The following is a 21,232-nucleotide window of genomic DNA, read 5'->3' on the forward strand; positions in this document are numbered from 1 at the left end:
CCGTCCAATTGACAACAGATAAAATACATAACACAAACCGCCATGCCAATCCTTAGGAATACCAGCGACCTGCCTAATTTTCTAATAGATAAGAATGGTTCAGGCTTGCGAGGGTTTTATAGCCTGTGCAGATGTTGTCAGATTGCTTTTACTAACTAACTAGGTAGGTATGTATAACTTAGATGATACAGGTCTATAACCAAGACACCAGCAATCGGTGATATGGACAATGCGACGTCAAGGCCATGTTCTTTATAATTCTCCCGGGAAAGCCGTCTTGGTTTAGGCCTGTAGGATCCTGAACAGTAGACGTTATACTGGACCAATAGGCTATCCAATAGGCTATCCAGCTACCTATCCAGCTATCTTGTCGGGCCTCCTGTAATAAGGCTAGCAGTCCGCCAAGTTTTGGCCTATCGCACCTAGAGGGAGAATATGTATCCTCTTATGCACAGACCATACTAATTCATATGCGTTCTCGCTATGGCAGTACAAGACGCGTTCTAGCGTACAGCTCATCCCGGCTCGCCATGATGCTAAGACCGCCATCCTAGCACGACACCAGGGACACGGACACCTGCGTTGGGGGCCGATCTCGACTCGACTCGCACGTACATTTGAAATTTCCACTTTTCCGACTTTGCGCTTGCAGAAAGGAATGGCAACGTGACTTGGCAAATCCTAAATTCCATCCCGCATCGTCGTGGAACCATCCGACGTCATGACGATTTCATGAGAGCGCCGACGATCTCGATTAGTTTCATCGTAGGAGGATTCAGGACGATTTAGGTAGGTCCTGATGGTGATGATACAGGTTTTGGTCAGATTTCTTGCCTTGACAGCTAACATGATCTGAAGCCGAACAGCTGTTGTGATACTAAGTATAGCCTTATTGCTTGTCACTCGCTCAGAGTCAGAGCTGGCTAATCAATGTCACCAGGTTTTGCGTCTTGTTTTGTTTGACACAATGCTGAGCCATGATTATTACGGGATGACAAAGCTGCTTGTCCTCTGATATGACTCTAGGCTGTGCAAATAGAGAATGGCCCTCTAGCTGACCAAATCCCGAAGCAACACAGCAATAAACCACTTAGGAGGCTGCTAGAATGGCTCGCATCGAGGGTCTATCTCGTGAACCACAAGCACCCCGTGAAGGAATAGTTTGGTTTCATGGCTTTTATATTTCCAAGACATCTCTGTGCTTCTGTGCTTCTAAAACTTGTTAGCTGAGTTACGTCGGATAAGGCCTCCGGGTTGCTTCTGCAAGATTAGGTTGGACATAATTATTCGTTTAAAGACTTGATATTACGGTCCGATGGGGAAGTACAACAAATCCTTAACACAGCCCCCGTAGATAACAAACCAGAACAACAACCCGCTCAGTACTAAAATCGGGCGTGTTGTTCATGAAGGGATTCCCCTCGTTGCTGTAGGACAAGGACAGGTTTGGCAGGTTTGAGTAGTTTTCACCTGCTCTTATTGGCTCGACATTGGAACAAGCCGTTTCGAGCAAAATGAGAGGGGGGCGGGTGTTTGACAAGCAGTCTAGTCTAGACCGTTTGTTTGCGTCAGTCTTAAATTGCGTTAGGTACCTACCTACCTACCTAACATATCTGGAATGATGTAAGTGAAATGTATTATTATGTAATACCAAATTGAAGCTATCCAGCTACCTATCAGCTGCACAGTCCTTATCAGCCACTATCGATAACACACCTTATCATCCGCGCACCTTTTTCCGCCCGAGAAAAAAGTGCAGGTGGGGACCTTTAGCTCCTGCAAAACAGCAAAAAATATTATTCGAGGTCCGAAAGCTGAAAGCTTCAATCAATTAAACCTTTGGACAAACTTCCCAATTCACGAACCACGATCGTCAATCAACCCCGAAAATACACAACCCATAGAGGAGGCCAATTGACCTCGTAACACACGTCACTATGTCGAGAGGAGCGCCGCGCGGACGTGGCGGCTTCGGAGGAGGTTTCAATGGAGGTCGCGGAGGAGGTGGTCGAGGCGGTACGTGAATGATTTTATTCTTCTCGCAGCTCTTATTTCTACGCTTTAGGATCTCCCCAAATCCCCCCAACCCCTAAATATAATGCGCGTAAGACTAATAATACACATATATATATCAGGCCGCGGCGGCTTCGGACAGCGAGACTTCGGCCCGCCGGACCAGATCCTCGAGATGGGCAGCTTCCTGCACGCGTGCGAGGGGGAGATGGTGTGCGAGAGCATCAACCCCAAGGTGCCGCACTTCAACGCGCAGATCTTCCTCGAGAACAAGACGGCCGTCGGCAAGGTCGACGAGGTCCTCGGCCCCATCAACCAGGTCTACTTCACCATCAAGCCCACCGAGGGCATCCAGGCTGCCTCCTTCAAGCCCGGCGACAAGTTCTTCATCGGCTCCGAGAAGCTCCTCCCCCTGGAAAAGTTCCTCCCCAGGCCGAAGCCCCCGCCCGGCGCGCCAAAGGTCAAGAAACCTAGCCGAGGCGGTGGCCGTGGCGGGTTCGGCGGCGGTGGACGCGGCGGATTTGGCGGCGGGAGAGGGGGCCCCTCGAGAGGTGGGCGCGGTGGCTTTGGCGGTAGCGGCTTCGGAGGCGGCCGGGGAGGCGGTGGTAGTCGCGGAGGTAGCGGTGGATTCAGCCGGGGTGGCGGCGGTAGGGGACGGGGCGGTTTCAGCCGAGGAGGTCGATTCTAAAAGCTGGGAGCGAGAATATATGTGTATACCCCGCTTCCCTCCGATTTTGTTCTCCCGTCGGTCCCGTGGTAGTAGTAGTGGTGGTGGTGGGCCCGCCCATTCAAATGTTCTCTCACGTGGTACGGGAATGGCGTTGCGAGGAAAGTTCTGATTCATTTTTAAAAAATGTCTTTTTTTTTTTTTTTTTTTTCGCACTTGCTTGCATATAGGTGGTACCTACCTACCTACCTACCTCGAGGTAAAAATATACAAATATACAAACGAACGAATGAACGAACGAAAAGCTCTGTTGGTTCGGCCGGGATACTTACCGGTTGGCTGTAAATATATGAGTGTTTAGGTATATGTATTACGTGAACGTTGTTGAAGTTGTATTGCTGCGTGCTGTTTTATTAGTTTATATTGTTGATTGATTGGTTATATGTCGAGTTATTTCAACTACCTAACCTAACATAACCTAACCTAACCTACTAGAAATACTACCCAAGTAAGGGGTGGTTCTCTATTCGAAATTAACGACTGATTTGATGAGGGTCTTTGAGCCAAAAAGTTGTAGAGATATATAACTAGGTTAGGTACCTAGGTAGGTAGGTAGTTATGGATAATTACGTGTTGTAGTTGCATGGGAGATTAAACATAAACCGAGGCTATTAAGATCTAACCCAGCCTCTATCAGTTTGGAACTATGATACCTTGGTAGAGGTTTATATCTAACCTACGTAGGTAGGTAGGTAGTGAGCTAGTGACCACATCAGTTTATATACCAAACGCAAACAGAAGAGCTGGCTGGGTCTCGAGGTTGGCCCATTGTTCGATGTGATATATTTCTAGCAATCAAGTTAATAGGATATATCTTCCATTCAACATCATCCTAAACTTTAACCACTCAAGCCACGAGCTGTATCCCGTAACTCAACATATCTCTCAGACATTTCTCAACTTTGCCATCACAACGCAACTATCCAGCCACTAGTCACGCAAGCACTCAAACAGCACAATACCTCACTCGCTCTAAAGCATACGAGAAAAAAAAAAGCATGTTTCTTATTGCGTATACTCATACCCATACCCGTACTCGTAGTCACCCCTATCTTATACCATATCCATACTTATATCAATATTCAGTATTTATATCCCACTCATCCCCAATCTAACCCAACCCACCCGCACATCACCACTCCAAGTCCCATTGCACCCCGCGACTCGTACGAGCAGGGTATATACCCCAAGTAACCTATCGTAAGGAGAAAAAAAAACCAAAAAAAAGGATTCAACCCGCCGCCGCCGCCCCGTCCCCCTTTTTTGCAACCTCGGCTAGCTCTGGTATACAAAAGAACGAGAGAAACCAACGCCGCGCGGAAAAGAAGAAGAATGGGAAAAAAGAAAAAGGTATACTTCCAGCATTCGTCGCTTATAAACACAGTTCGATCGTCCCCTTTCTATCGAGAATAAACCAAAAGCAGCACTCCCCCCGCCTTATCCAAATGATCCAGGAGGGAACCCGAGGTTATATAGCGCAGAGTCTCCAATTCACCACCGCAACAAGATAAACGTTCCGTTCAAGCCGCTAATCGAATCTCTCTAGGTATCTAATAAGCGCCCGGTGTGCTCCCCGGTGTGCCCCGCGGGTATTCGCCAGGGACGTGAGGGTTACTATTTGTCCTTTCGCCGTACGGCCTTGGCTGTCCATTCTGCCCCGAAAATGGCATTCCCGTAGCCGGATTTGGCAACGGCTTCACGAACCCGTTTCCTGCACCGACCATCTGCGGCTGCTCCTTACTTTGTATACTATACGCCGCCCCCGCGCTCGGCATGTATTTCTGCTGCATGTTGGTAGCTATCTCGTATGCGCCGGCGTTTCCCGAGTCTTGACTGGTAGTAGTCTCTAGGGTCTGCGACGTGCTATTAGACATTGGGCCGGGGATGATGACGGGCCGGCCGGGCAATCCCCTCTGTTGCTGCTGCTGCTGTGGCTGCTGCTGGATAGGTTCTCCGTTATAAGGATTTACACCATCTGCTCGCGCCTCATGGTCAATAACTACTGCTTGGCTGTGCGCTTGATCCAATCTCACGCTTGGAGTGTTCCCGTAGGACTGTCCAACCATCTGCGATGCCCGGTTCGTAGGATAGGGCTCGCCCATGCCGCTGCCGGGCAATGCGCCCGCGGCTGCGATTGCGTCTCGATCTTGGTTGGCGCCCCCGTTGGCGCCGCTAAGTGCGTATTCGTTCCCTACAAGCCCTGAGCCGACACTGCTAGGAGAGCGCGGTACTTGTAAGCCCCTCTGTGCATTGACTTGTATGTCGGATGGGAACCGACCTCCTGGCTCAGGCCTATTTTGCATAGAGTCCTGTCGAGAACCTGGGCTTGCGACGGCGGGGTCGACCGAAAATGGCTCGTCGTCCTCATCGTCTACCATACCGTCCGAGCTCGTGGTACGCTGCGAAGTCCGCGAATACGCGCGAGAGTGGCCCCGAACAAAGTTGCTCAGCTCCTCGGGAGACTTCTCCGTAAGAGCTTTAATATCCTCATACCAAGCCATCATAGTATCGTGGCTTTCGGCACGGAAGACCCAAGTATGACCGCGGTGCATAGTCCCAGTCTGTCGCCCCTTGAGGATGAACTTGTTGGAAGAACCACCTTCTGTGGAGTGAGAACCCAGCTTCTGCTCGGGAAGATACAGCGACATGACGGGCGCCTGAGTCTTGTCTGCAGATTTGAATTCGTGCAGATGAGTTGGCGATAATACGTACCTACCCATTTATGTTAGCTTACTCGCGGTTTATGATTTCACAAAAGAACACCTCACCATCCAGCCGTATAACTCTTCAGATATTTGCTCTTCCGCTCAAGTAGACCTGCACGGATCTCTTGACAAGCAAAATGATCTCGACCCGGGTAATGGATATGCTCGGCCGATCTTAGGGGTACGTCGGGATCGACGAACTGCGAGTCGCTCTGAATGAAAGTGATCCACTCGTGATCCTTAGGCATCGTGATGGGACCGGCGCGGAGTTCGTCGATGGCGTTGTACGCCGCGTCCGCTTCCCGCTTGATAATACCTACGTACGCGTTGTACGATTTCTGAATCTCACCAACGACAATCGATTCGAGCTCTCTGCCTGACGACTCGAGGTTCAAGTATGCCTGTACTTCTGTGAGATTTTGATTTTATCCAGTTATGTGTATTGGGAATTGTTTTACCTTGTGCAAATAGTTCTCTTCGTCGAGTTGCCTTTCAAGCTGGCGATCTACCGCGAGTCGCAAGAGATATGGATCTTGCTTTCCCGTAGTCGCAGAGGAATCTAACTCGCTCTGTCCTAGGACTTCTTGCAACGCGTTGACAGCCCTTCTGGTACTGTCCATTTCCTTCTCGACCGAATTCTTAAAGTCGCTCGACAGGCCCCTTATCTCCTTTATCTTCTGATTAAGATCGCTTCGTAGACCTGTTAGCGCTAGAATGACATCTTGTTCAATCTCCTTGGCTTTGTTGGCCTCTATAATCATGTTTTTGTGATGGTCTCTCAAGATCTGAAGCGCATCATCCAGCCCACCGGACGAGAGGAAGCCGGGCGGCGTTGACGTATTGTTAAGGACGTTGGCAAGCTTAAGAAGCGACTTGGATCGATGCTCGTAGTGCGATTGTATTTCCCTAAAATATGCGATGAGATCCTTGAGGATCTTCCTCCAAGCTACACATTAACGTTAGTGGCAACGAAACATATACGGGACGAGCAAATCACGGAAGACGTCGCAACCTACACTGAAATCTCTCGGCCAGTATTTCTGTCGGGCTACCCGAAGTCGGTACGGGGCAATAGAATGCGCTGTGAACTTCGTCCGAATCATGAGAACTTTGTAAGGCGAGACTCCTCACGCTGCCGGCCTTCATGCTCCTGCGACTGCCGCTGCGCTTGAGACTACCACTCCTACGAAGAGAGCTCTTCTTCTTTAGGGTATTTCCCCTCGATAGGGATATGGCGTGAGTACTTCCGCCATCGCCGGTATTAAGGATTTCGGGTCGTGAGGATATCGAGCTTGAGCGTTGCATGGTGGAATGCTGGTAATTATTCTGCTGGGATGTGGATGTTGGACCGTCGACGACTGAGTCACCTCTCGCACTTGCATCCCACTCCTCGGTAAACTTAGTCTGACGATTCGCAGTTTGGTAGTTATCGTTCTGGGGTGGTGTGATATGAGAATTGGCTAGCGTGTTGGATAGAGTTTTATCATGTACTTGAGGTCTTTGTGGCTGGTGATACGGAAAGTAGCCACCGGAATTGGGCCTCGAGTAGCCACCTACGTTACCGTTGGTAGGGAATGCTACGGGATCTAGAGTAGTGGTGGTGGTGGTGGTGGCGGCGGGCTGGTTCATCATATTGGGGTCGATGGTGGGCGGAGCGAGAGGTAGTAAAGGCTTGGCGGACATGAAAGCGTTGACGTAATTCTAGATATAAGTGCCGGTTAGAGGGTAAAGTCAAGAAGGTTTAAGACTAGCGAATAGAGGGCGGCAAACCCGTAGGCTTAAGCAAGTCTCAGTCTTGCAGAGTCTTACAAAGTCTCACTAGCGTACCTTGCCTAGAACTTGTTGGATCTTTTAGGACGCGCGCCTAAGTAGCACCGACTGATAACGTAGATTCGTGGATAGTAGCGAGGTGCATAGAGTTTGAGATGGCTGCAGACGGTAGTGACGAACGGCGTGTTTGACTTTCGTTCAATCAATGGTTTTAGTCCTAAATGACAACTAGAAGGTTAGCTTAAAGAAATTATGTATATGTAGTAAGTTACTTCGTTGAAAGTTGGGCGGCAGCTCAATTGGGCTCTAGTATAAAGTAAGGGCAATTCATACTTACGAGGCTGATAGTCTTTCAATTGAAGTGGAATTCGTTGTAGAATTCTGGAGTAACGGGTAGGTTATCGACGAGAAAATAGGGTCGGGTCACTAGGCATAGAAAAAGAAGAAAGGGAAAAAAAGAGAATAGCATGGAGGGATGCGCAGTGACGATGATGTGGTTGTCGTCACCTTTGCGACTTCCCCCCCCCCCCCAAGCTTTTGCCCTGCCCGATTCTCTTCACAGACAGGCCTAAGATAGCTTAGCTTAGCTAGGATCCACCTTTACGCATGTACCGTTGGCCGCTGCCATACGCAAAGCTTCATACGTTTTTTCGCTTTTACCAGCTGTTAGTTCGTACCATCCGCATTCGGTATTTCGAGCTAGCAAGGGTCCGGCAAAGTCGATCCACTATACTAGGCGGGCTGGCGGGGTTTAGCGTTATTGCACGAGTCTTTGTCAGACAATACTATGACGTAGCTTATCCATTAGGGCCTATACGGAAATATCCGCATGTATCTCCTAGTTATATACATACTATTGATTCTTTAGGTAAATGAGTATCATACATCAGATCTCATATCGAGATTAATACAATGCAAACCAAGTTTTGTATGTTGTGCCCCAATGTCTCATTTAATCCACCTTGTGGATTCCATTAGTTAATTAACTCCTTAAACGTCCAGCTCATATAAAGCCATTGGATATAATAAACGTCAGCCCACCAGAATCATATTTCGTTTATATTTAGATCTTTGACTTGCTTTAGTTTAGATATTTAGGTAGACTCCTCTATTTTTTCTATAAGTAATGCAGCTATCCATTGCATGGGAACCCGTGGTTCCGTTCCGCACGTTTCCGTCTATCAGAATCATTGAATCCCGTCCAATAGAAGCAGCACACCCTACTCTGCATATATATGGATATTTGATAGGGCCATCATTGGCTCGGAGTTATAGAAGTAAATGCAAGAATAGTTGTTCATAACCCCATACTGCCTCTTGTTCCTTACACCTCCAACGGAGGTACAAGCCACCTACGTCCCTCATTGCCGTTATGAGCTTGCAACCATGTGTATAATCGCTCTTCGCCATGCTGTACTACTACGTCGTACCTGCATACATATATTAAAATGAGACAAGTCTACAACACTATACCGCTATACTCAGCTCCGCATCAAGACTCGTGAGACTTATATTAAAGGATCTCATTCTCAATCTATTATAACTCACCCTTAAAACCCCAGACTTGGTTTTGAATATTAAAATTATCATGAACATTAACTATTTCTTACTGACTATAGGGTGCAGGCGTCATTCGGTTATTCCTTATTTGACTCCAAGAAGGTAAAGCCTCCCCCCCCGTCCTCCCTTTCCTAAACGCCTCGCCTATGCAAATGCTATCTCTGGGATATCGATTCTCAAGTATCGGCTTACCTACCCGGTACGCCATTTCCCATGTCAAAAATGCCATTCTCTACTGGTCGTTCCCACACGACACCGAGTCCAATCTCCACCGTGGGAGTGCCCCCGCCCATAATTAATCAAATTACATCCTTGCTCTTTCTTAAAGAGCTCCCAAACCTCAAACTAGCTCTGATATAGACCTCACCGTCTCCGTAGTTGTAGTATGCTTAATTCTTCCTCTCCGTCTCGGCGGCGGCGCCTTGGGTGGTGCCTTCTTAACACTCCTAGTGCTATTCTCGTGTCCCACGGAAACATACGGTACTCCGTGCCGGTGCTTCGGCACTTCAGGAAGTGGTTTCTTCGGCCTGCTTGGCTTTGATGTCTCCTTCGTTCTAGCTTCCCCACGACTGGAGCTTGGACGGGTTACTTCGTTTTTGACTTCTCCATTTTCAAATTTAGTCTTTATTTCAGCTTCTGCCTCATCTTTAGCTACGGCTTCGGCCTCAGCTTTCCGGCTCGGCGTCTGAACACCCGGTTTCTCCATAACCGCCGCCACATGCACGACGCTAACGTTGCTGGCGGTTTCCGCATGAGAGAGGCTAATGCCGAGCAATTTGCGCGCGATCTCTCCAGCACCGGTGCCCTCATCAGAAAGCCACTTGACTTTAGATACGCGGTCTACAAGCCTCAGAGTTGTCTCGTCCGCTGGAGCGAAGTGGGTATTTCCCGATCCGGCTAGTATTCTGAGTAGTTTCTGCACCTCATCCTTTTTGTAATGGGGCGGTTGGTTAAGTTGCGTATGCGCAAGCAATGGGTACATCACACGAAGGTACGTATGTCGTAAAGCCATCAATTCTTCTGGGAGGTCCAGAAGGTTGCGGATGATGACATCAAGAAGCACCCGCAAGTCATTGGTGTAGAAATATTCATACGTGGCTTTGGTGGTGAAGAGTAAGTATAAGAGCTTCAAGATAAGAAGCTGTAAAGACGTCTCGGTTTCGCGGTTGAGAAGTAGTATAATATTTTCGCCGAACGTCCTATAATTCGGACCGTATAAGCTAAGGCACTTAACGACTTTGTTTGTCAGCGGCGCAGTCAGCGTGGGGTCATTCATCGCGGCCGTGGATGCGACCATGTATTGCTCGTTGAGGACAAGCTAGCGACAAGTTAGCACATGAGATATCTTTTATGAGTAGCTTTCAACCTACTAGGACACGGATGATGGGATAGTGATACGGATCGTGTGCATCGTCAGAAAAGTCCTCAATGAGCTCGAATAGGTAGGTAACAAATCCATCGTCAACGTGGAGCAAATCCTCGACGCGAAGCTGTTCAATCCGCGACATCTCGTACATCAAATCTAATAGTAGTCGATGCAAGCCCGGATCGTTGTCTTTTCGCCCGTTGATTAGTTCGAGCAGACGGTGGAAACAGCTCTCATCAATCATCCGTTTGAACGTTGCTTCATCTGCTCGGCCATCGAGTAGGAGGAAATTAGCGATGACATATAGGGGTCCGGGTTCGTCTTCCTGTAGTAAACTATAGATAATCTGCGTGCGCACGTAGTCCGGGTTGATATAGAAGAGGTTTCCATGGCGGAGTATTTGCGAGCAATTGGCTACGTCATCTTCGGACTGAGAAAATTCGTCTCGGCATCGCGACGCGAGATATAGCCACGATCGCAATGCATCATCGATGGTCTCGTGGGCTTCGGCAGGGCAATTAGTAGCGACAGCTTTACTCAGCTCTACAGAAATGAGATTAGCTGAGTTTAGAGAGGACAAAATAACCAAGTATCTCCTCTCCTTTATGAGTAAAGAGGATTTGGCGTAGGAGGAATAGTCGAGACGAACCAGTCCATAATTGTTCCTCGCTCTGTATCGAGCAACTGTCTTCGGAGTCGGCCATATTGAAGATCAGAACCCCATCAACGTGTCCGGCATCGCGTCACGAAGCGGGACGAATCTGAAAGCGCGCAATGAATACTAGTTAATAGAATAAGACAACAAATGATAAATAGCCAACGGGTCTACGATGTGGAATCATAACCGAACCTAGGAGTTCGTGTTTGTGGCTGGGGGTCCCCGTAATGTGAAGGGTAAACTGAATTGAACCGGCGATCAGACGTGCTTGTAACAATTAACAATAAAATGGGTTGGCGGGTTTGCGGGTTGGCAGGTTGGCAGGTTGGCAGGTTTAGTGGATGAATAGGGAAGAAAAGGGCAGGGTAATCCCAAGGGTAATCCAAGCTAAGGTATTTTCCATTTTCGCCATGGGCGCATGGGCGCATGGGTCATGCACAAATTCCCCGCGTCGGGCACAAGCCATTTTTAGGTTTATGAACTCATAACTGCCAAGGAAGGTTTGTTATCTAGGTAGGTTAGTGTATTAATCTAACGGTTATCATAATTAAACTGCGGAGCTAGGACTTGGCATTCTGATTAATACATACATACCTAACCTAGGTACATATACAATAATTTACCATCATTTTCAACTAACATCACCAGCACCAGCTTAGTAAGAAACCAACTTCATAATACCACCTGACTCGACCGTCAGGTTGAATCTTACTACATGAATAATTCCAGTTTTTACACAACGAATAATGAATTACATGTACCTATGATTGGCATGAAAAGAACTTCCGAGTAAATATAAATAACTATATGAGAATATAGCAACCCCTTAACCCCTTTCGTCACTTGTCTTAATTACTCAGCACCTAGGTTTGAAAAATGTATCAAAAGACCGAACCTGAAAGTTTCTTAAACGGGGATCTTTTGGTTTGTGCTCTTATAATGTCGTCAGCCTTGTTGGAGCTTCTGTAGGTCTTAAACCTGGTAGTTAGGTAGTCATAGATTTATTCTAAGACCTTATGATCCATATCGTAGTTATGTCTTATACAAAAGACAACTATGGAAAGATAACTCAATAGAACGTATGTTGATATTAAATAACTAGAAGGCAACGCAATTATAATTACTAAATCATTTTAATATGCCTCAAACATCATCACCTATTATTAAACTTGCTAAGCACTAGGCTCTATCTTTCCTTAACTATTCATAGATGAATTCTTTTTTTTTTGTTTATTGCTAAGTTTAGACGCCTGCAAATGCTACCTAACTAAGGTATGGCCAGAGTTCAGTAACATATCAACTATATCTACATTCGGGCCACCAGTCCGGATCCAGGAAAGAGACCCTGCCACGGTATGTCAGCGTCAACGGTCCAAAGTAAGGTTCTGGCAAACTGGCCTGACTGTCTGACCTTGTCACCGGTGCCGTCCTAGCTCTATTAGTGGCCAATGCACCAATATCACGCCTCCACCTCTAACAGATTGTCTTTGCTGGTATACCAGTGTCAATGAGCATACGATCTCGATATACATCAAAAACATGAGGAATATGTTGGCCACGGCTAATCCAGTCTTTGAATGCAGTGCCAGCTACCCAATGCGTGCTACGAATCAAAGAGGCTGGCTAGGCCTTCTAGATTATCTCCGTTGCCATTCTCTCCACCGTTACTGGTGGCGCCTGGTCTCGACGCATCGTGACTTGGTACAGTCATAAACTGCTGAGCCATTCTACTGCGGGATGGTTTCTTTGCCGAAGGAGCCTTGGTAGGCATTCTGGTGCTCTTGCTTAACTTGCCCATCTCTGACACGCTCACACCCTTTATATCACCTAGCAACTGAAGGACGACTGCTCGTTGGCCACGAGAGCTTGTTTCCTTCCTCATCATGTATTCTATCCCACTGTCGACGTCGGCCTGCTTCACGTTGGGAAGCGAGAGTAGTACATCCCTAGCTGTCTTCGTGAAGTCGTTATATGTTACTAGGACCGTGGCGATCAGAGAAGCAAATTCCTTTTGTAGGTCAACAAAATACGGTTCGTGAATAGACGTGATGCATGCTTTTACAACATCCGACGATATGTATTCGCGGATGGCGGCAGCTGTGCTTGCGGGTGGGAGGCCTGTTGTGAAGTCCGGAATGATGGAACGGAAAACCCTCAGCATGATGCCGCAGCACCGGGAATCATGCCACCTTATCGCATGGGTGCAGAACATCAGGAGCGGCTCTACGACGGAGGAATGCTCCAAGCAAAATTCTCGAAGCGTAAGATGATTTCCTGCATCATTGCTGTCTAGGCGCAAAGTTAGAATTTATGTTTCGTGTAAATAGGTCGCCGATGAGTTTAACTTACTGGTCCGGGCTGGGTCCAAGAAGTCCGCAACCATCATTACAGCTGCGTTCGTCAATTGTCTTAGGATGCTTTCCGCCTTCATCTCTTCGGTCAGAGCATCACCTCCCGTTTTTACTGCCTGCTGATGCTCAAGCTTCATCCATTCGGAGTTTATCCTGGTATCCATCTGCTGACAGCACGCAGCTAGAATTGGAGGGAGGAAATGCTCTCGCAGAGGAACTGGACAATTGTCCACCAGATATCTAACCAGATTAAGGACATTGATTAACTGATGGGCTGAAAGACCGAAGGAATCGGCAAGGAGAGCATGAGCCAAGGGTCCTGGGAGCTCGTTAAAGCCATAGAACTGCACGTCTAAGCGTGTCATGCAATATATTATTGCGTAGCACGATTCGCGCACAAAGCGTATAGAACCTCGAATCGTCGAGGCAAGCCCCTCCAGTGTGAGCTTCTTCTCAAGCACGCGAGCATAAAACTCATCTTTACTGCCTTCTGAAATACCGGCTTGCCAGAATCTATCCGTAAGGACGCGGCCAACGATTGATCTCATCTCGGGTGGTAATCCTGTCCAATTTTGAGGGGTATGCGAAGCGTGCGCATGGCTAGATATGAATGTTAGTCTATTTGACATCATGTGAAAGCCGTGGGGTTCTTACTTCAAGAAATTAAGCAATTGGGGAAGGATAATCGGGAACCCATCCTGCCACAAGGCGCACGAGACTTGGTACGGGTCGCTATCCTTCTCTACCTTATCAGCGGAACAAGTTAGGAATGACTTTGTAGGTCGCAGCGGGAGAACCTGCACGCTGCGTTAGCAAATAACTTCCAACGTGAGATACGAGATATCCTAACAGCTTGTCGCTCTTCGAGCTCGGCTTGTAGTGCTTGTCCCTCGGCATCGAGTTCAACTGAACCCCAATCCGAGATATTTTGCATCTGCATCCGTGCAAGATAGTTCTGTGCTTTGTCAAGAGCCATGAGCTCGCAAAAGCCCGCGTATGATGACAACGCCTGTTTGAGACGGTCATTTTGCCATTGGGCCACGACGGGGTCGATGAATCCTCGTAACTTCTGGGCTTTCGTAGCCTGGTCGAGCCGAGTAGAGCGGTGGCTAGGCTAGTTAGTACGACTTCAAGTTGGCACCGAATTAGGAGCTTACACAATAGTAAACAGAAAAGTCTGATACGTAATCTGACGTTTCTCGTCTAATGTCCCCGAAGCAATCATCTCGTTAACCTTTGCTTCTATCTGGTCATAGACGTCCTAGAACCCTCATTAATATATATCCGGTAGTTAGGTGTATTAAATAAATAGCATTGTATTCTCACCAGCAAATGGTTGGGCATCTTGGCTGCAAGTCTTTGAAGCTCAACCATGCTCTCCGTCTGTAACTCCTTGATTGCATCCGTATATACTCTGTAATCAGGATGCGTAGCTGGCCAAGTTACAAGAATGTGTTCTAGGACTTTCAGCATGAAACCCGCATTCCGATGAAGTGCGTTAACAGAGAAAGCAACGAGAAGCTCCAGAATTCGTTTTCGGATAAGAGGGTCCTACATCAATAAGTATACATCTGCAGAATGCCAAAATAGGAGTACGTACCTCAAAGTTCATCGCCAGCAGACGATTACACCAGGACTCTAAACTTGCTTCTACCGCATTTTGCTGCTACGAGACATTAGTAGAGATTTCGGTGTCAGATGGGAATTATTATCTGCTCATACTAACCTCGTCTGCAACAACAAATTCTCTCCACCTTCCGTACCCCTTTAAAGCTGCTTCAATTACTGTTGCTTGGGCATCAACCCGGAGTACCTGTGGAGATGTCTTGGTATAATTTGCCACTGCTAAGAGTCAGACCGATATCTTCACAAACTCGAGCAAGACATACTATTAAAGGCTGGTCCCTCGTCATAAAGATGTTCTAAGATATTATCCGTTTGGCCTAAGATGTGTTGCATTGCATCAGTCGTCTGCAATTCAACGATGAGCTCGATTACTGTTGAGCTATAGCGTCTATAGTTTCCCAGGAAAGCATGGCGCTCAGGGATTGTGTCTGTATCTTCTAATAGGAATAGAAACGTAGGGTCCTGGGTATTTTCGGGCAAGCTTTCGTATCGAACAAGCCTCGAACTACAACATTCTAGAAGAGGACCAATGAGGGAAGGAAGACTTGCAATGTTTCGTCCGAGAGATTCGTTATTTAGGAGTCGAGTCCATGTTACAAGGACAGGAATTGAGACTACTAGACTCTGACTCTGGGCAACAAGCAGAAGAAGTTGCAAGAATCCTTGGAAATCGATGCGGGTTGGGTCGTTTGGTAGAACATTAAAACGTCGGTCCATATAAGTACCTAGGAACGAAATCACCTTTATGTTATTAGCGAGAATAACAAGTAGACCTTCACAGTCAAACTTACCTCAGATAGTTTCTTAGAGAATTGATATTTATCATCATCAATATCCTCTGGGTCAACAACCGACCACTGGAAAAGCTGTCTGAATAGATCGACATATTTGCTGCTGTATAGCGGGACAACGAGGTCTATAAACTCCTGGTCGACAAAGCTTGTTCTTGAATAGAGGGAATGCAGAGCTTCCAGGGATGCCTTTGACGATTAGCCACGGATACACATAATATTAGTAGGGGCACGGCTTACCTTCTGGACTTCAATGTGGTTTGCACGAAGTCCCTCGCACATTACTGGTACACACCGGGTAGCAGTGACGGCATTGGGGACGACCCAGGGTAACAGAGAGTAGAGTACGCCGAGAGCACGAATTGCGCAGCTTCGTATTTCCGAGTCGTTCTGTATATCTTCTGTTAAGCAACGATTTAATAGGTCGGTGATTCTTGCAAGCCAGCCTTCACTGCCACATCTCACATCCGGCCCTGCCTGCCGGTTAGGGAATGTCTCTACTAGGACAGCGGCAGGTGTGAAGATCTCAACAGATGCCTTGCTAAGGACACCCTCGCGAACTGCTACTACTGTGTCATCGCCACTAAAAATATCATCGGATAGCATCTCTAAGATGCACAGGACAAGCTCCTTATGTACTGCAGGGCCTGACCACAGTTGGCAAAGCAGTGCGTCCATATCCATCCACTCTCCAGCCCAGGTCCTCTTTGCGACCTCAACCCACAACAGGGCAATCTTGTTTCTCAAGTAAGCCGGGTCATCTCTCGTTATACCTCGGGAGAGCTCTAGGACGCCGTTACGCAGATCGGTAGCCTGATCTTCGGTGTAATCAGCCCATTTGTGTTTGATTACATACTCCAGGAGCGATAGAGCATAATGTCGCACCACGGGAGACTGAGCCTTGTCGACGGAGAGATGAAAGCCGTAAAAAGAGGCATTTCCATTATTCTTTACGTCTTCGAGGAACATCTGGGCATCTTGCCGTGCATCGTTGGGAGAGTGAGGATTATGAATGACCTCTAGTGCCTTGTGGATCTTGGGCAGGACCTCCATATTGTCGGCGCCAAAACCTACGCCGCCCGATCCCATATTACCATTGATCGCAGTATGTGTGGCCATCGTGTTGGGGGAGCTAGGAGATGCGCGGTCGGCGACGATCTTGGAGGGGTGGGCGGGAGCTGTCGGGAGCTGTCGAGAGCTATAGGTCAACCTTGCTTCAGGTGTGAATCATCAGGCAAAGTCTAGATAAGATTGGTTACGAGGTAGTTAGAATGAAAGATGGAGAGGCAGTGAGGGTATACTGAATTGGTAATGGTAATTCAGCAACAAGCACCTTTGTTGATAGGATGCTAAATTTTCAGATTCTCGATATGTTCTTGCTTGAGACAGGGTTGGAAGTGGAACGACGACTATAAATTATGCGCTAAACTAAGGTACCGTGATTGAGGTTCGTGTTTCTGGCGGAAATTTACAGGTGATGTGGTAATGTTGCTTCAGCTCAGCAGCAGTACGTATTGTACATATAGACCGTGCCTTTTGCACGCGATGATTGGTGGGTTCACCTTAAGTTTTGGGTTCTTAGGTAGTCTTAGGTAAGCTCAGGTAGGTACATTTTCACTTCTCCGCGCAGTATAAATCATGCTGCCATGTCAGCATGTACAATGCATATACATACTAAGGCATTGTTATCAGGGTGTACCTGCCTTGCCCTGCCATATAACAACCCCACCTTCATAGGCTTGTTACCTGTCATGTACTATTATGTACTTATCCGCATGGACCAATTAGCTGTTTGGTTCAGCAGCGAAGCCGCTGTTCTGGAAGCATTAGAACAATTCCAAAATTGCTCCTATGTACATACAACGCCCCATGGCGCTGCTGTACTCCACAGTCTACAACATTCCTTTGTCTATTTCATTCTGCCAAGCATAGCTCCCCTTTTATTTCAACAGCAAACTAAATTATACCGAATCATTTGAAGATGGGCGAGATTATACAACTAACTAGTTATTATATAGGTAAGTATGCAATGATAGAGCTTGGGAAATCATAATTCTCTACAATACGTTGTTAAAGAATAACTAAGCGAAATGTGAAAAACCGCATCCGTCACATTCCAAAGTGGTGTTGAGACTATTTGTATTACATCACCGAGCTTGCGTTAGTTCCTATATGTACCTTAAGGGGCAGGAGTTAGGCATTCACTGAGATTAACTGAGTATATCACTATTATAAAGCTTGTAACATAAATAAGGTCGGACCAAAGGATTTAGACATCCAGAATAAATATTAATATTCCCATAAACACAATAACTTATCATAAAAACTCGTTGATACACACCGGAGATTTCTACCTTGTGTTTCGGAACCCGGTTGAAAATCGCTCCCGTAGTTCATGCTCTTGTGCTCTTCAAACCGTCCGAGTATCTTGATCTCACAAAGTCCAGTCTCCGTATCACCCGAGATCTCAAGTACCCGTGATCCCGCATGCATGCATGAGGCAAGAATAAAGACTTTCCAATACTGGTTGTCTCCCTTGGTGTTCTCCATAGCTTTTTCTAATCTTATCAGTTTAAGTCTCCATACACCTCCTTGCAAGTTCTGCTCTGCTAATAATCTAGGCCTGTAAGGTGGCATCCCCTTTCTCTGCTCATCGAACGCGTATACTCGAACATGGTCGTCGTAGCTTCCAGTAACAATCACGGAATCGTGCGATGAAACTTGCAGATTCAGGGGGAGAATAGCAGTTACGCCTGCTTCGTGCCCCTTGAACGCAACTGGCGGGTATGATATCTCGATCAAGCTCTCTTCAGTATCAATGCGAGCTGAACAATATACACAATTCGTAGTAAGGAGTTTAGAATCGTCACCCCCTGAGAATACTGCAAACTGCCCAGAGCTTTCCTCTGGAGAATCTGCCGCATCCAAGCTAGGCTTGCTTGGTGTCAACGATGAAAATGCCACTGTCCAAGCTTCAAGGGTGTGAGTTATCACAGGCCCATCACTCGTTTTAGAGACATTCCATGAGTCAGTAACACGCAGGATATGGACATCGTAGTCGGAGGTCGTAATTGCTAGGAGCTCAGGAATATGTGGATGCCACGAGCATGATAGGAGTAGAACTCCATCATCATCACCAAGCGGCTTATGGGTAATAATTTCCTTTAGGGAAGCTGAGGGTTCTTCTGAAGCGGAAAGTTTGAAGAATGAAAGACTTCCGGTACTGGAAACGACAGCTAACACGGTAGACCTTTCTTGACTGGGATGAAAGTGAAGGTCAAGGAGAGCGGAAGGGTAGAGAACAGTTTGTACGTGTTTTCTATTCGATGGTGAATTTGATATTAAAAATGAAACATAAAAATAAACGGGTATATAAGGTAAGGTAGCTTACATATCTGTAGTCTCTAATAACTTAAAGAGGACAAGACTGCCATCCCGAGTCTGGGTCTTCTTTACTTGCTGTTCTTCTTCGTCATCTCTAGCAACAAGATCTGTATCTAATTTGTCCTCTTTCTGTAAGTTATATGTGCCAACGACAAAATAATCCGGATGGCCTGGACAGAATTCGATACAGCTTGGGGGGAGGTCTAGGGTTAATGATTTCAGCGACGTGATGCGGCGTCCGTGCGTACCCATGACGTTGCACTTTTAAGGGGCGTTTCTACCACGTTTATATTCGCCAACGGAGAATATGCCAGCAATTAGTGTTCATGGAGACGTAAGACATGCTGCAATATAGATATTAAGCCCCGCACATGTAGATGTTAAGAGAAAATATTCCCCTCAGTTTTTTGAAGTTGCTTTTTTAAAGATGGTGGAGACTTATACTAAAAGTGGGCCACATAGAATGCATGTCGTTCTAAAGAGCGGCTCGGAATCATACCCGCTGTATAAACCCTGGAGCATACCTAGGTACCTAGGTAGCCTTGTCATTGGACCTGGTCCAATTAGTGCCCGAGCGCCTGGTTCTTGCACCTGCAGACTGCAGCCAGTTCAATGTTCCTCTTATGGAAATACCGTGGTAACAATCGAAGCTGCAAGAACAAGGGGAGTCGGACATTTGGGTTGGCAAGAGCACGTCAATTCTTCAACAACCCCCGGTCTCATGGAGCAAGGACTTTTTAAGTCTTCTTCAACTACTTATGTAGGTAGCTTTCCAACCTTAGGTACTCAGATAGATGCACCTCATGTTTCCAATTTTCTAAGCCTGACTCGTATCATCGACAATTGACTTCGACTACCTAAGTTAACTAACTATACAATATTTGTTATAATTGTTTCATTTCTTCCCTGTTCCTATTTTCATCGTAGGAACTACTGTTTATCAATTTAGCGTACCTAGGTATATACCTACTCATCTATTTTGACTTGCGACCATGAGTTCTGAGGACTCTGATTTCTATGGTGGAGATATTCAGTCTATTTAAATAACGCTCGATTACTAATTCACGGCTTTAGGCGACGACGAAGTTCTGGCTGATCTTAAAGCTAAAGTAAATTTATTCGACGTTGAAGCTTGGTGGGAACAATACCGAACTCTTGATACACCGCTCAAGATGCAGGCGCAAAAGAAGGAAGCCGTAGATATCTCTCATCTCCATAACCCCTATGCCGGCCTTAAGAACGCCTGGCAACTCACCGAGACCATTGAAGAGTTCGTGCAACGCGTGCCGCCTGCAACGACAGACGAAACTCCAGAAGACCCCTGGATTTGGGTCTGTAATCCATACATCAATCGCAAAAAGAAACATGAAGCAAGTAATCAAATGATCCCCGGCGGCGAAGACGAAGCACCCGAAGAGGTTGGCGCAGACCTGCCCAGTGTAGTTGAGGGTGGGATGGCAAGACTACATCTTGCCTCAGAATTCATCGACGCATGCAAGAAGTCAGGAAATCAGCCAGGTACTATCACTCGAGAATGTCGAAAAGCCGGGTTGGACGCGGCCAAAGATATTCTCAACCTCGCAAGGATGCTACGTGTGAGATGTGGCAAGGTCAGTATATCACCAAACATGAGTATATGCTTGAACCATCATTCCTGACATGTGCTAGTGGATGCTCTTCTGTTCTGTCTTCCAGGTTAACGAGATTTGGGAGACTGTCGCCAAAGCTACGGCAAATAATGAGCTTGGGATTGGCGCTAGGGTTGCGCCACGATCAACTACTGATAAGAGGACGGACCGGCTCATCTGTGTCTACACCGCTGATTTCTCAGATACGAAGGACGTTAGGAGGGTCGCCGAGAAGCTGAAGCAGCTCGGACTCATCCAGGCTAGGGATCGACCAATTTACTACAAACCTGGTAAGTTTGTCAGGTATCTGAACAGCTTCTCTCGGGACGACGCTTACCAGATTAGACGTGTACACTTACCTAGGCATAGCACGTGGCAATCCTTGGGAGATAAGGGCCTCTATATACGATAGTGCCTCTATGCTTAAGAAAGGGTAGGATAGGAGAAAGAGATTCAGAATCGAAGAAAATGGAGAAATATGAGTTCTCATGGAAAATAGTTGAATTTGTCGAGATACCCTTTGCCACCGAAAGCTTGCTTCATGCATAGGTAATCAGAGACTTTGAGAAGTACAAGTACTAATCTGAATGTGACCCAAATAGGATTTCAATGCTTACTTACTACCCTTTTAACGCCACCAATGCATTGACCTT

At 46.9% G+C, this 21,232-nt stretch overlaps 6 protein-coding genes across 6 annotated transcripts; 2 read left to right on the plus strand and 4 right to left on the minus strand.

The window, feature by feature from the left end:
• The first annotated feature begins 1,994 nt into the window (after positions 1 to 1,994).
• Positions 1,995 to 2,891, plus strand: F4813DRAFT_365365 (H/ACA ribonucleoprotein complex subunit 1). The gene has a single exon (XM_049243912.1). The coding sequence runs from the start codon at positions 2,099 to 2,101 to the stop codon at positions 2,699 to 2,701; it is 603 nt and encodes a 200-aa protein (XP_049098074.1). The 5' UTR covers positions 1,995 to 2,098; the 3' UTR covers positions 2,702 to 2,891.
• Positions 2,892 to 4,290: 1,399 nt separating this feature from the next.
• F4813DRAFT_391094 (uncharacterized protein) lies at positions 4,291 to 7,128 on the minus strand (the record flags this gene model as incomplete). The annotated part of the gene is made up of 4 exons (XM_049247115.1): positions 4,291 to 5,452; positions 5,509 to 5,846; positions 5,904 to 6,391; positions 6,462 to 7,128. The coding sequence occupies 4 exons, from the start codon at positions 7,126 to 7,128 to the stop codon at positions 4,291 to 4,293; spliced, it is 2,655 nt and encodes an 884-aa protein (XP_049098075.1).
• Positions 7,129 to 8,816: 1,688 nt separating this feature from the next.
• F4813DRAFT_145655 (uncharacterized protein) lies at positions 8,817 to 11,212 on the minus strand. The gene is made up of 3 exons (XM_049238887.1): positions 10,791 to 11,212; positions 10,146 to 10,684; positions 8,817 to 10,093 (listed from the first exon to the last, which is right to left on the minus strand). The coding sequence occupies exons 1-3, from the start codon at positions 10,843 to 10,845 to the stop codon at positions 9,116 to 9,118; spliced, it is 1,572 nt and encodes a 523-aa protein (XP_049098076.1). The 5' UTR covers positions 10,846 to 11,212; the 3' UTR covers positions 8,817 to 9,115.
• Positions 11,213 to 11,866: 654 nt separating this feature from the next.
• On the minus strand, positions 11,867 to 17,047 carry F4813DRAFT_365395 (ARM repeat-containing protein). The gene is made up of 12 exons (XM_049243913.1): positions 15,808 to 17,047; positions 15,568 to 15,756; positions 15,040 to 15,517; positions 14,877 to 14,992; positions 14,751 to 14,816; positions 14,477 to 14,701; positions 14,308 to 14,411; positions 14,001 to 14,259; positions 13,805 to 13,947; positions 13,149 to 13,750; positions 12,211 to 13,088; positions 11,867 to 12,144 (listed from the first exon to the last, which is right to left on the minus strand). The coding sequence occupies exons 1-11, from the start codon at positions 16,684 to 16,686 to the stop codon at positions 12,403 to 12,405; spliced, it is 3,747 nt and encodes a 1,248-aa protein (XP_049098077.1). The 5' UTR covers positions 16,687 to 17,047; the 3' UTR covers positions 11,867 to 12,144; positions 12,211 to 12,402.
• Positions 17,048 to 17,678: 631 nt separating this feature from the next.
• F4813DRAFT_365397 (uncharacterized protein) lies at positions 17,679 to 19,361 on the minus strand. Its single transcript, XM_049243914.1, has 2 exons — positions 18,959 to 19,361; positions 17,679 to 18,886 (listed from the first exon to the last, which is right to left on the minus strand). The coding sequence occupies exons 1-2, from the start codon at positions 19,201 to 19,203 to the stop codon at positions 17,857 to 17,859; spliced, it is 1,275 nt and encodes a 424-aa protein (XP_049098078.1). The 5' UTR covers positions 19,204 to 19,361; the 3' UTR covers positions 17,679 to 17,856.
• Positions 19,362 to 19,671: 310 nt separating this feature from the next.
• On the plus strand, positions 19,672 to 21,214 carry F4813DRAFT_145727 (DUF1917-domain-containing protein). The gene is made up of 4 exons (XM_049238889.1): positions 19,672 to 19,971; positions 20,026 to 20,561; positions 20,620 to 20,869; positions 20,925 to 21,214. Exons 1-4 carry the CDS (start codon positions 19,944 to 19,946, stop codon positions 21,014 to 21,016), a joined length of 906 nt encoding a protein of 301 aa, XP_049098079.1. The 5' UTR covers positions 19,672 to 19,943; the 3' UTR covers positions 21,017 to 21,214.
• Positions 21,215 to 21,232: the final 18 nt, after the last annotated feature.

This window comes from Daldinia decipiens (genome assembly GCF_022478715.1).
Source record: "Daldinia decipiens strain CBS 113046 unplaced genomic scaffold F4813scaffold_25, whole genome shotgun sequence".
NCBI lineage: Eukaryota > Fungi > Ascomycota > Sordariomycetes > Xylariales > Hypoxylaceae > Daldinia > Daldinia decipiens.